Source organism: Pristiophorus japonicus, chromosome 10 (genome assembly GCF_044704955.1).
Source record: "Pristiophorus japonicus isolate sPriJap1 chromosome 10, sPriJap1.hap1, whole genome shotgun sequence".
NCBI lineage: Eukaryota > Metazoa > Chordata > Chondrichthyes > Pristiophoridae > Pristiophorus > Pristiophorus japonicus.
The window spans coordinates 162,428,700-162,442,143 of NC_091986.1; the positions used below are offsets into that span (position 1 = coordinate 162,428,700).

The 13,444-nt window shown below is 44.6% G+C and overlaps 1 protein-coding gene across 9 annotated transcripts in view; it reads right to left on the reverse strand.

The window, feature by feature from the left end:
- atp8a2 (ATPase phospholipid transporting 8A2) overlaps positions 1–13,444 on the reverse strand; it is an 889,999-nt gene that overhangs the window by 532,452 nt on the left and 344,103 nt on the right. For all 9 annotated transcript variants that reach the window (XM_070892260.1, XM_070892256.1, XM_070892257.1 and 6 more), the window contains 3 exons: positions 13,089–13,216; positions 10,026–10,137; positions 6,463–6,628 (listed from right to left, as the gene is read on the reverse strand). In XM_070892260.1, the coding sequence (XP_070748361.1) occupies positions 6,463–6,628; positions 10,026–10,137; positions 13,089–13,216 (406 nt within the window). The remainder of the gene's footprint in view (positions 1–6,462; positions 6,629–10,025; positions 10,138–13,088; positions 13,217–13,444) is intronic.

Genomic DNA, 13,444 nt, shown 5'->3' on the forward strand with positions numbered 1-13,444 from the left:
TAATGCCATTGAATGTCATAGCTGGTGGTTGGACCCCCGCTTGTTGGATATAGTCATTGCCTGCCGCTTGTGTGGCATGAATGTACTTGCCACTTATCAACTCAAGCCTGAATGTCATCTAGGTCTTGCTGCATGCGGGCATGGACTGCTTCATTATCTGAGGAGTTGCAAATGGAATTGAACACTGCAATTATCAGCGTACATTCCCACTTCTGACATTATGATGAGGCAGCTGAAAATGGTTGGGCCTAGGACACTGCCCTAAGAAACTCCTGCAGCGAAATACTAGGGCTGAGACAATCACAACCATCTTCCTTTGTGCAAGGTATGACTCCAGCTAGTCGTCGTTGTTGGTGGTCCGGTCTGCTCCTTCGACTTCAACTCAGCTGTCCCACCCAATCCTCGGTGACGCCCTATGAGCCAGGTGAGCCTCCAACGGCGACCGGGCCCCCTTCCGCTCCAGTGGCGTCCAGGCCTCCTCTATCGTCGAGGACTAGGCCTCTCCTCTGCAGTGACGACAACGATTTAGGAAGAAGATTTGCGCACGAGGTAGGCTCGAATTTGTGGATTATAGGATTTAAGGACGACGAAGAGGTCCAGGTCCAGATCGCCGTTGCAGGAGGCTCGGTCGCTGGTAGTCCGGTCGTCCCCGGTGAGAGGCGTGGATGTTTGGAGGGGAGATTCGCGCCTGAGGTAGGCCCGAATTTGTGGGATTTGTAAGATTAGGGTTTAAAGTAAAATATTAAGAAAATGGACCCCCCCCATTAGGGTCTATTAGGGCTAGGGGAAGTTTAGACAGTTGGAGGGCGGAGGCTGAGGGTGAAAAATTGTCGGATGGCGGGAGATAACAAAGGAAAATTATTTGGTAGGGGAGCTCCCTCAGGAGCTGCCACCCCGGTGGCCATCTTCCCAATAGAGAGAGTCCCCTGGAGTTCAGTGTGGGAGGTTATCAAGGCTGCATTTGACAGAGTGTGGCATCAAGGAGCACTAGCAAAATTAAAATCAATGGGAATCAGGGGGAAAACTTTCCCGATAGACCGCTGACCCCTCAATGCCTGCCTCCAACCACCTACCATCAAGTGCGCTACTCAGTGCCGAGCTTGCGGCCAACATCTCGCCGTAAACAACTAAGCTCATATAGCAGTGCCTGGTCTCCAGTCATCTTGGACCCCCTTACCAAGACCTTGCTCAGCTAAGCCCGTGTGGTGATCGATGTGCAACGACCACCCCACGTTAAAAGAACTCATGCACATTCAGCTTCCACTCATTTAATATTAAGTTCGGGGCTTGGAACATCAAGACCCTAATGGACAACTCCAACAGCAACAGGCCGGAATGCCGGACTGCCATCGTTGCCCGGGAGCTTAGACTCTTTGACATCAATATCGCCGCCCTAAGTGAGACCCGGCGGGCAGGGGAAGGCCAGCTTAAAGAACATGGTGGAGGTTATACCTTTTTCTGGAAAGGAAAACTAGAGGAAGAATGTCGCCTTAATGATGTCGGCTTCGCTGTCAAAAATGAACTGGGCGGCCACCTCAAAGACTCCTCCTGCGGGATTAATGTACGCCTGATGACCCTTCGCCTTACCCTATCCTGGAACCAATGCGCCACAGTCATCAGTGCATACGCCCCAACACACGATACAACGGACGAGGCAAAAGAGGATTTCTATTCCAACCTCGAGACATCTCTGACCAGCGTCCCCAAGGACGACAAATTGATCCTCCTAGGAGACTTTAATGCGAGGGTCAGCAAAGACACACCCCTCTGGGGAGGCGTAATTGGCAGAGAGGGGGTGGGGAAATCCAACTCCAACAGCACCCCACTCCTGACAAAATGTCTAGAACACCCTGTTCCGCCAGAGGGACAAATACAAGACATCTTGGCAACACCCTCGCTCCAAACACTAGCACCTGCTGGACTATGTCATAGGTCAAGCCAAGGATCGCAAGGATCTGCACATCATCCACACCAGGACGGGAGCTTATGACTGCTGGACGGACCATCGCCTAATCTGAAAAATCAATATTAACATAGCCCCAAAGCAGAGGGGACAGCAGAAGCAATGCCGCAAAAAAATTTATGCCGGGGCACTTAAAGACCCAGCTGAGAGAGCCCTAGACAGCCAGCACCTCACAGCCAATATGGTGTGCCTTGATCTTCCCGAGATGCTCAATGCCCACAGCGCTTGGTCTGCCCTCCAGGCTTCCATAACCAGTGCCTGTGAAAAGACACTTGCTTACTCAACCAGAAAACACCAGGACTGGTTTGATGAAAACGGTCAGGAGATCCAAGAACTAATATACTGTAAGCGCAGAGCATTTTTGAGCCTCAAGCAACAGCCAAACTCGGGTGCTACAAAGCAACGTTACAGACTGCTCAAGGCTGAGGTCCAACAAAAAACCCAGGACCTAAAGAACAGATGGTGGATGGAGAAAGCGCAGGTGATACAACAACTAGCTGACAACTACGACATACGAGGATTCTTCATTGCAGTCAAGGACACCTACGGTCCAAACTCCCAAGGCCCCACCCCACTCCTGGCCAAGAACGGGGAAACACTCACAAGGGCACCGAGGCTGTCAGGGCCCGATGGTAAGGAGCACTTTGAAGATCTCCTCAATCGAGACTCTGCCTTTGACTCGAGTGTTCTCAACTCCATCCCGCAGCATACAACCCGCCACCACCTCCGTGAAACTCCAATGCCGCAAGAAGTAGGCAAAGCCATAAAATAGCTCAAGAACAACAAGGCTACGGGTGCGGATGGAATTCCTGCTGAGGCGCTAAAATATGGCGGAGAGGCGCTATTGGCATGCATACATGACCTCATCTTTCTCATTTGGAGGGAGGAGAGCATGCCAGGGGATCTCAGAAATGCTATGATCGTGTCCATTTTTAAAAAGGGGAACAAATCTGACTGTGGCAACTACAGGGGAATCTCCCATCAACCACTGGGAAGGTTGTCGCTAGAGTCCTCCTCAACAGTCTTCTCCCTGTGGCTGAGGGGCTCCTCCTGGAGTCACAGTGCGAATTTCATCCCCCTACGGGGAACAACGGACATGATCTTTGCAGCACGACAACTGCAGGAAAAATGCAGGCAGCAGCGCCTGCCCTTCTACATGGCCTTTTTTGACCTTACAAAGGCCTTTGACACTGTCGACCATGAGGGCTTATGGAGCGTCCTCTTCCGTTTTGGGTGCCCCCAAAAGTTGTTAACGTCCTTTGCCTGCTCCACAATGACATGCAGGCTGTGATCCTTACCAGCGGATCCGTTACAGACCCATTCCACGTTCGAACCAGGGCCAAACGGGGCTACGTCATCACTCCAACCCTCTTTTCAATCTTCCTTGCTGCCATGCTCTACTTCACTGTCAACAAGCTCCCCGCCAAGTGGAACTAAACTACAGAACCAGTGGGAAGCTGTTTAATCTACGCCGCCTCCAGGCCAGGTCCAAGACCACCCAAATCTCTGTCGTTGAACTGCAGGACGTGGACGATGCCAGTCATCAAGATTCACGGCGCGGCTCTTGACAACGTGGACCACTTCCCATACCTTGGGAGCCTCTTGTCAACAAAGGCAGACATTGATGTGGAGATGCAACATCGCCTCCAGTGCGCCAGTGCAGCCTTCGGCCGCCTGAGGAAGAGTTTTTGAAGACCAAGCCCTCAAACCTACCACCAAGCTCATGGTCTACAGGGCTGTAGTAATTCCTGCCCTCCTATATGGATCAGAGACATGGACGACGTACAGAAGACACATCAAGTCGCTGGAGATATATCACCAACGATATCTCCGCAAGATCCTGCAAATTCCCTGGGAGGACAGACGCACCAACATCAGTGTCCTCGCCCAGGCTAACATCCCCAGCATTGAAGCACTGACCACGCTAGATCAGCTTCGTTGGGCAGGCCACTTAGTTTGCATGCCAGACATGAGTCAACTGCTATATGCGGAGCTCCTTCATGGCAAACGAGCCAAAGGTGGGCAGCGGAAACTGTACAAGGACACCCTCAAAGTCCCCCTGTTGAAGTGCAACATCACCACTGACGCCTGGGAGACCCTGGCCGAAGAGCGCCCTAGGTGGAGAAAGTGCATCAGGGAGGGCGTTGAGCTCTTCGAATCAACACCGCAAGCGTGAAGAGATCAGGCGCAGGCAGCGGAAGGAGTGTGTGATAAATCAGTGCCAAGCCCCCCCTTCCCCCGACGAATATCTGTCCCAACTGTGAGAGTCTGTGACTCTCGTGTTGGACTGTTCAGCCACCAAAGAACTCACTTTAGGAGTGGAAGCAAGTCTTCCTCGATTTAGAGGGACTGCCTATGATGATGATGATGATCTGATGTCAAGGGCAGTGTCATTCACCTCACCTCTGGAGTTCAGCTCTTTTATTCATGTTTGGACCAAGGCTGTAATGAGGTCTGGAGCCAAGTGGTCCTGGCAGAACCCAAGTGGAGCATGGGTGAGCAGGTTATTGGTGGGTAAATGCCACCCGACAGCACTATCGACAACACCTTCCATCATTTTGCAGATGTTTGAGAGTAGACTGATGGGGCGCTACTTTTTGTGACAGGACATACCTGGCCAGGTTTTCCACATTGTCGGGTTGATGCCAGTGGTGTAGCTGTATTGGAACAGCTTGGCTAGAGACTAGTTCTGGAGAACAAGGCTTCAGCGCGACAGCGGGGATGTTGTCGGGTGCCATAGCCTTGGCTGTATCCAGTGCGCTCAGCCATTTCCTGATATCAAATGGAGTGAATCGAATTGGCTGAAGACTGGCTTCAATAATGGTGAGGACCTCAGGAGGAGGTCAATATGGATCATCCATTCGCCATGCTGCTTCTGCTGTTTTGCATGCATGTGTTGCAACTTCCCTAGGTTGACACCTCATTTTATGTATGCCTGATGCTGCTCCTGGCATGCTCTTCTGCACTCCTCTTTGAACCAGGGTTGGTCCCCTGGCTTGTTGATAATGGTAGAGTGAGGGGCATGCCGGGCCATGATGTTACAGAATGTGGTGGAATACAATTCTGCTGCTGCTGATGACCCACAGCGCCTCACGGATACCCAGTTGTGAGCTGCTAGATCTGTTCTGAATCTCTCTCATTTAGCACATGGTAGTGCCTCACAACACGATGGAGGGTGTCCTCAGTGTGAAGACGGAACTCTTGGTCACTGCTACTAATGCTGTCATGGGCAGATGCATCTGTGGCAGGTAGTTTGGTGAGGACGAGTTCAAATGGTTTCTCCCTCATGTTGGTTCTCTCACCACCTGCTGCAAGCCCAGTCTGGCAGCTATGTCCATCAGGACTCAGCTAGCTCGGTCAGTAGTGGTGCTACCAAGCCACTCGGTGGAGAACATTGAAGTCCCCCACCTAGAGTCCGTTATGTGCTCTTTCTACCTTCAGTGCTTCTTCCAAGTAGTTTTCACGATGGAAGAGTACTGATTCATCAGCTGAGGAAGGGCGGAGGTGGTAATTAGCAGGAGATTTCGTTGCCCATGTTTGACCTGATGCCATAAGACCATGGGGTTCAGAGTCATTGATGAGGACTTGCAGGCAATGTTCCCATTTTTTTCCTCCCGATGCAAGACCCCTTTAAGGAGCTGCGCAGCCCACTCAGAATATCATGCATGTGCAATTTTTCTTATTTAAAAGCTGGTCAGCCGGCTGCATGGGAACTGCAGAGGCATGGCTTAATGGGAACATTGCTCCGAGGGCCATTCCCTCACAACTGTATACCACTTTGCTACCACTCTATTGAGTCTGTCCTGCCGATGAAGGAGTCTGCGATGTTGGCGGATAGTCATACTCAAAGAATCATATCTATGTCAGACTTGACAGCTCTCCCAATTTTGGCACGAGTCTGCAGATGTTAGTAAGGAGGATTTTGTAGAGTTGACTGGGCCTGGTGTATCTTTGTCATGTCTGAATCCAATACATAGGTCGATGTTGGGTAGTCCATCTGGTTTTATTCTTACTGTACTTAATTCTGCCCTGCAGTTTGTTTTTTTCTCTCTCTTCTCAGTCCCCTGCCACTTCAGTGTTCTAAAGATTGCAAATGGATTCAGATTCCTTCGCAACTCTAAAATCTGATATTTCGTGTCACCATATTGGGACTTTCTTCTTTAATTGTCTCTATCGCCTTAAATTTGATGCTTGGATGCATCCAAATCTGCACCTGAAGCTGTACTAATGAGCTGTCCTTGGATAATTGGGTGCAAATAGCATAGTTCCATTTAAGTGTGTCTAAAACCATTCAAGAAACATAAATCAAACGTTACTGTGGACCTTTATTTAGAGTTGAGTTCTGCAAAAATCCTCGTCAGGAGGCATTTTGCATCAGCGAATTGTATTTCATCATGTTACAAAAATTACTGGATATGGTGAAAAGTAAACAACTTTGATCTTTCAAACTAATGCTTATACCATGGATGGGAAATGTTGACAGTAATAAGGATCCTTACTGATTGCAGTCAGGTACCAGTCAGAATTATTGTGTTTCTTGTTCCAAATCTCAGCGCCCACAGCGCTCACCAAAGACATGACCACTAGAATGCAGAAGAGAACCAGGATCTGTATGTTTGTAACCCTTTCAACGTTGGATCTCTTCAATGGCGCCTTAGTAGAATTCTGTATGTTGAGGAAACACAGCAAAGTCATTTATCTATGATCAAACTCTTAAAAATCTATAATGCCTCCCATTTTGAAATTCACGCTCCATGGGTGACACTTTAAAAATAATTTAAATCATCTTTTGGCAAAGCAAAAGTTCTTTAACCTAAAACCTATGTAATATCCAATAAGCTAAATAGTGCAAAAAAATAAACTTCAGGCAATAAAAATATTTACCCTTCTCCCACCCAGCTCGCCATCCTGCAATTCAATGAATTTGCACCCCACCATGTTGCTACACTTAATTTTGATAGGACCAATAGATTATGGATCGATGATGTTATGCAGACACCTGGCAAGATGAAATTCAGAAGCCAGAAAGTTTCGAATTTTGCCATTATACAAAATATAAGTTTAAAAAAAAAAATGTCTTGGGTACAACAATTCTGGTGGCAAAGTTGTGCAGCACGAGCCAATACAATTCTGTACTCATGACATTATGAGCAAATGATGTCCATGTACTCTAACATTCACATCACAAAACATTTTTACTCAGACAAATGTTTAGGGCATTATTGGATCAAAGCCCAAGTGTTGAAGACCCGAGTACCCCAATGATAAATGGAATGTGTCTTATTCCGTACACTTTTCTCTCACAGGTCTAACTCCAGATTTGTACACTGGGATTTACAACATGGCTCCTTTCCTAACCACTCAACTGGCAATGGGGTAGGCAGAATTGTTGTGTGTTTTATTGTATGGAAGACAGCCTACCACTGTGTCTCTCAAAATTTTGGTAGCACCAATGGATTGCCACTTCTATTCAAATTATATATATTTATTTTCATTTTTCCAGCATTATATGACGTGGACATTAATGGTGTGCATCATTTCAATTTATATCACATTGAGTAAGCCCACGTTCTTCAATGTATGCTACCTGTATACATATATCCATGACCGACAGGATATTTTTAATTAAAAATTTATGTTGAAGCAAAACAATATTAAGCTCATTCTTACAAACAAAGTTTTGGGAAAATGTTCGAATCCAGTTAGTGCAATGTATGTAATAATTTTCAGTTTTAGTTTGTAATAACAGGACACTTAAGTCTGTGACAGCACCAACATCAACCATCTACAGTGGTTGCTGCAGCATATCGCCCTGTGTTAGTAGTGTTGCTCTCAGAAGTTGTTCAGATATTCCCCAAACTACCAGCAGTTTTTCAATCATCTAATTTTTTTTTAAACTGTGATGTCACTGGTAATTACTACAACTAATCAGAGAAACAAAAATCAGCAAAAACTGGGACCCTCTCAACATCATCATACATGAACATGGCCAGGCACACTGCTTTGACTAGCTCAATACCACTTGTTTGTTAAGTATTACCAGCCAATCAGAGGAACAAGATTGTGTGTAAATTTTGAATCAGTGTATGCCGATTGTATATATTTTTCAATTATAATATGCAAGTCTAACCTGATGGAGCTGTTTTAGGGAAACACTGCAGATTCTATCACCAAGTAGGAAGGGGAAATTCTGTCCCAGCCCATAAAGAAACGTTGACCACTTAAATTGTATTAAAGGATACCAGCATACAAACAAGTTAATCTGAAATTCCTCTTTTATTTCAAAGCTGTCATTAACATATTTAGAATTAATAGGATTAAAATAATGCAGAGAGGAATTTTAGACTGTATTTGGACACCAGTATCCCACAACATAAGACTTTTTTTTTTGGGGGGGGGGGGGGGTTTGCAACAAAGCAAAAGCTGTCTTTATGACACTGTCCACTATGTAATTAAGGATATCAAAAATGGAATGGACTCCAATTACTGCTTATGTGCTACGCCCAAGTTTAGATTATAAATGTATCTAAATTCCATTTTCATTAAATCTTTTCAGTGTTGTTGACATTCCAAACTGTCTAGGCAGAGCATTTCAAACATCACATCATGAGGGCATTTTAGAATATTTGCTATAAATTGCTCTTGACCAGTGCACTAGCTTAATTCGCCAGTGAATACTCACCACATGTGCTGAGAAAAATAATCTGCATGCCTCACCGCTCACATTAATCTGTGCTCAAAATGAAATGAAAGCAGCAAGGAGCTTGTATATAGTTTTCAATTATAATTGAATAATTGAAGCACTGATCGATGTGGCACCCCACTAGTTACAATTTGCCAACCTGAAAATAACCCATTTATCTCGACTCTCGGTTTTCTGAAAGTTGGCCAATCCTCTATCCATGCTAATATATTACCCCCAACCCCGTGAGCTCTTATCTTGTGCAGTAACTTTTTGTGTGGCATCTTATCGAATACTTTTTAGAAATCCAAATACACTACATTTACTGGTTCCCCTTGATCCAACTTGCTCGTTATATCCTCAAAGAAACCCAATAAATTTGTCAAACACTATTTCCCTTTCATAAAACCATGATGACTATTGCTTGATTGCATTATGATTTTTCAAATGCCCATAGACATTTGCACAGCAAGTTCCTGTCAGCCAACCATCCAAAAAGTACAGCACTCTCTATAGAGGATCAGGGACCTGTGGGAACAGGGCAAGAAACTGTGTAACTCCTTAACCAATCAGATTGAAGAATCTTTAATGGGCAGCACAGTCTCTGAACCAGGAAGTGTAAGTTAGAATATTGAATTCAATGTCAAATCAGGTAAAGAAAGAAAAATAAAGAGAGGAAAAGAAAGACTGGATTGAGAAAGTAACAAAAAATTTTGAATATTTTTCAAAATCTCCTACAATAATTAAAAGCTTAAGGAATGAGACTCCACACTTGTAAAAGTTAATTTTCAGTGCCAAATATGTGGTTTGGCAGTAATTAAGTCATACCACAATGTTAAAGGGTACTAAGACTGGAATGGACAAGCCCTAACATTTTTGTCGAGTTTAGTCCTTATCTATGAGGTAGGTGCGGGAATGTCATGCCATTCAATATATTTGAATGGTGAGTCAGATAGCGCGTTGCCGTTTTTGGGAAGGTTTTGGAGGAGCAGGGCATTTCAAAGAGAAACTTCCGGATTTCCGTGTTTAACTGCACGTGAGGTCACCGGAAGTTTCTGTCCGATTTGCACATAAATAATGCTGAGCACTGTTAGCCTTAGCATTATTTTTACACCAAAATCCAGCCCAATAATTAGATTGTGCAATTAATGCAGCTGCTTAAAAAGTGGGCAGCCAGGGATCATGTTGTAAAAAATGCTATGAACAATAAGTCAGCCAGTGTAATATTTTTTAAAAACTAAGTTATTCTCTTCCATTCAAAAGCAACCATCAATTTTGGAACAAGTATTTTCATCAATAAACTTTAAAAGAAAAATCTTCAGGAGTAAATACAGGAGGCAAACAATTCATGAAGTTAAAACAAGAAAATTAGATAACAACCTGCACTAGTTTAGTGTCGTGTCCAGTATAGACCACGAGGCCTTGAACCCATTGCGTGTTCCTCAGCTGTGCTCCTCTCAACAGAATCTGATCGGGTCCAACAGGAACAGGACTGCAGCAGGATAATGACAACATAATTATAAACTCAAATCTGAACTGTGCACACTACTCAAAATGCATAGCTATTTGCCCCAACGCTTCAACTTTAACGATTCAAGTTCCAAGTCCACAAACATCTGTGGTCACGATATGGCAGAAAAATTGAAAAATTCTGTTTCAGGGATGCCCATCACTTTCAATGATCAGGAGTTTTGCCGACTGCCTCCAGCACATATATGCCAAATGACAGGGAGCATGCCTCTTGCCCATCAATCACACCTATGAAGTAGTCATTTATCGAGGTCCTTGCAATCTCTACTGAGGGGAAATGTAGCAACAAGAACAAGAACCTCTGAAAAATAAGAAAAGATCCAAACTAAAACTGATCAAAAGGAATGCAAGGCTCAGAGAATGAGCTTAGTTACAGGTGGCAGGGCAGCATAGTTTGCTGGATGCTCTGGTGAGCTATACAATAAAGCAATAGGGCTGGTCTTTGACAGTAAAATTTACAAGTCAGCCACACTATCGGGGAAGGAAATGAGAGATAGTTATGCATCACCCTGCAGTGATCGAGTCTTAAGTGCCCTCGACATGACTCACTTGTCCACACTAAAGAATAATGCATGGTCTCACAAAACCAAAGTTGGTGAACAACAACTTCAATTTATATAGCATTTTTAATGTAGGTAAGCATCCCAAAACACAGAAGCGCAATCAGGCAAAAATTAACACCAAGCCAAAGGAGATATTAGCAGGGGTGAGTAAAAGCTTAGTCAAACAGGTTGGTTTTAAGTAGGTAATGTTGTGGGTTCAAGCGACGCTCCAGGACTTGAGCACAAAATCTTGGCTGGTACTTCAGAGTAGTACTGAAGGAGTGCTGCACTGTGGAAGGTGCCATCGTTCAGATAAAAATATCTTTCAGATGAATATTAAAGAACCCATGGCATGTTTCAAAGAAGATGCGGAAAGTTCTCCCAGTGTCCTGGCCAATTTTATCATTCAACGAACACCACCAACAGCTTAATTGGTCATTTATCTGATTGCTATTTGTGGGACCCTGCTGTGCGCAAATTGGTTGCAGTGCCTTCCTTACACTACAACAGTGACTACACTTCAAATGTACTTCATTGGCTGTAAAGCGCTTTGGGATGTTCTGAGGTCATGAAAAGGTGTTCTATAAATAAAAGCTCCTCTTCTTAAAAGGAGGAGAGGGGTGTAAAGAGGCAGAGGTGTTTAGGGAGTGAATTCCAGAACTTTAGGCCTAGACAGCTGAAGGAAGGGCCGCAAATGGTGGGAGGAGGAAAAAGGGGTGGCATGAGGCCGGAGTTGATGAAATGTAGATTTATCACAGGGTTATCGGGAGGGGCAAGGCCTTGAAGGGATTTGAACTTGATGAGAATTTAAAATTGAAGGCTTTGGAGGACCGAGAGCCAATGTCGGTCAGTGAGCACAGGGGTGATAAGATGAGCAGGACTTGGTGCTGGTTAGGATATTGACAGCAGAGTTGAAGTTTATGAGGGTGGAGGATTGGAGTCCACTCAGGAGAGCATTGGAAGAGTCAAGTCTGGAAGTGACAAAGACATGGAAGAGCATTTTGGCAGCAGATGGGCTTTGGCAGGAGCAGAGACAGGTTTGCTACAAAAGTGGAAGTTAGCAGTCTTTGTGACGGAGAGGGTATAGGGTCAGAAACTCAGCTCAGGGTCAAATAGGACGCTGAAGGTGCAACCAGTCAGCTTCAACTTGAGACATTAGCCATGGAGGGGGATGGAATCGGAAGCAAGGGTACGGAGTTTGTGGTGGGGGTCAAAGACGATGGTTTTAGTCTTCCCAATGTTTAACTGGAGAAAATTGCAGCTCATCAAAGACTGGATCAGACACAGAGCTGTCGCGAGGTCGCGAGGTGGTGGGGAGATGGAGCTGGGTGACGACAGTGTACATGTAGAACCTAGGCCATATCTTTGGATAATGTTGCTGAGGGGAAGCATGCGGAGGAGGAGGAGGGGGCCAAGGAGAATTGGAGCCAAGCAATGGCAGTCCCACTCAACTGTTGAACAGAAGAGAGGCATGTGAGGAGGAGGATGTGGTCAACCATGTCAAAAGCTGCAGAAAACTGCAGGACTGGGAGGGATAGAACAATGAAAAATAAATGAAAAATTAACAGTTGAAGCCAAGATAAATATGATTAGTTTCCCATAATGCACTGACGAATTTCTATTAAATTTAGTTATACATTAAATAGAATGGATCAATGAATAAAATTTCTGTTCATTGCCACGTATCTTGAAGGATGACTCAGATTTGAAATGACAGCACTAAAATCCCCCAAAACCACTAGTTTCCTCCTTATAACAATATAAAATCAAAGCCAAAAATGAAAGGCAATACAGTGTGTGTCAACTATAATGCTTATGGGTGTAATAGGTAACATTTCTGTGACTAATGCAGAACCAAAAATAAAATCCCCATCAATACACCCCTCCCAAAGTACGTTTACAAAGAAAGCATTACAACACGCCTACTGTATCCATTTTAATGGAGTTTGGTAAATAATATGAAGGTGGCAGCCTTTTGTAATAAGAACTTTGATGGTTTTTTTGTATCTGGATTTTCTGAACAGATCTCGAATATTCTTTTTGCTTTTGCAGAAAATTCTAAAATGATCACTTAAGCTTTCTCTAATTTCCCTATTGTTATACCATAGTGGAGTGTGCCACTAATGTGCTCTTCCACTGAATGGTCACACATGGGCTGACCCGCATCTCAGGAGGTGGGAGGAGGAGGCAATAATTTAGCCCGAATTGTTCATGGACCTCTTAGTGGCCAGATCAAAAATGGCAGTCACAATATTATCAACAGGTCTCCGGCCTACCCACCCTCTAGAATGGGGAGCAAAAAAGCCAAATGAAGCAAGAGAAAATTATACAAATGGAGGAGAAAAACAAGTGTTTAAAAACTTTGTAATACCCATCGCTCCCAATTCGGAGGTTGCCAGTGAAGTCATAGAGATGTCGGTTGGGTCCATCACATTCTAAACTCCCAGTCACCTTCAGTAAATCTGTGGTGGATAGCATATTAGCAGTCACAGGCAAGCCCTAACAGAAAAGGAGGAGAATAAATTATATTTAGATGATTCCATTAAAAGAAATTCTAGAAACACAGAAAATATTTCTCATGGCAGTAACCATGCAAACAAATGGGATATGCAAAAGGCCAAACTATCATTCAGCTGCTGTAGCCACATCTGCTATGTGAGAATTAATTCTTGGAGCCAAGTAAGTCAAAGCATCATTATTCCTGTAAAACTCCCAGAAACATTACAG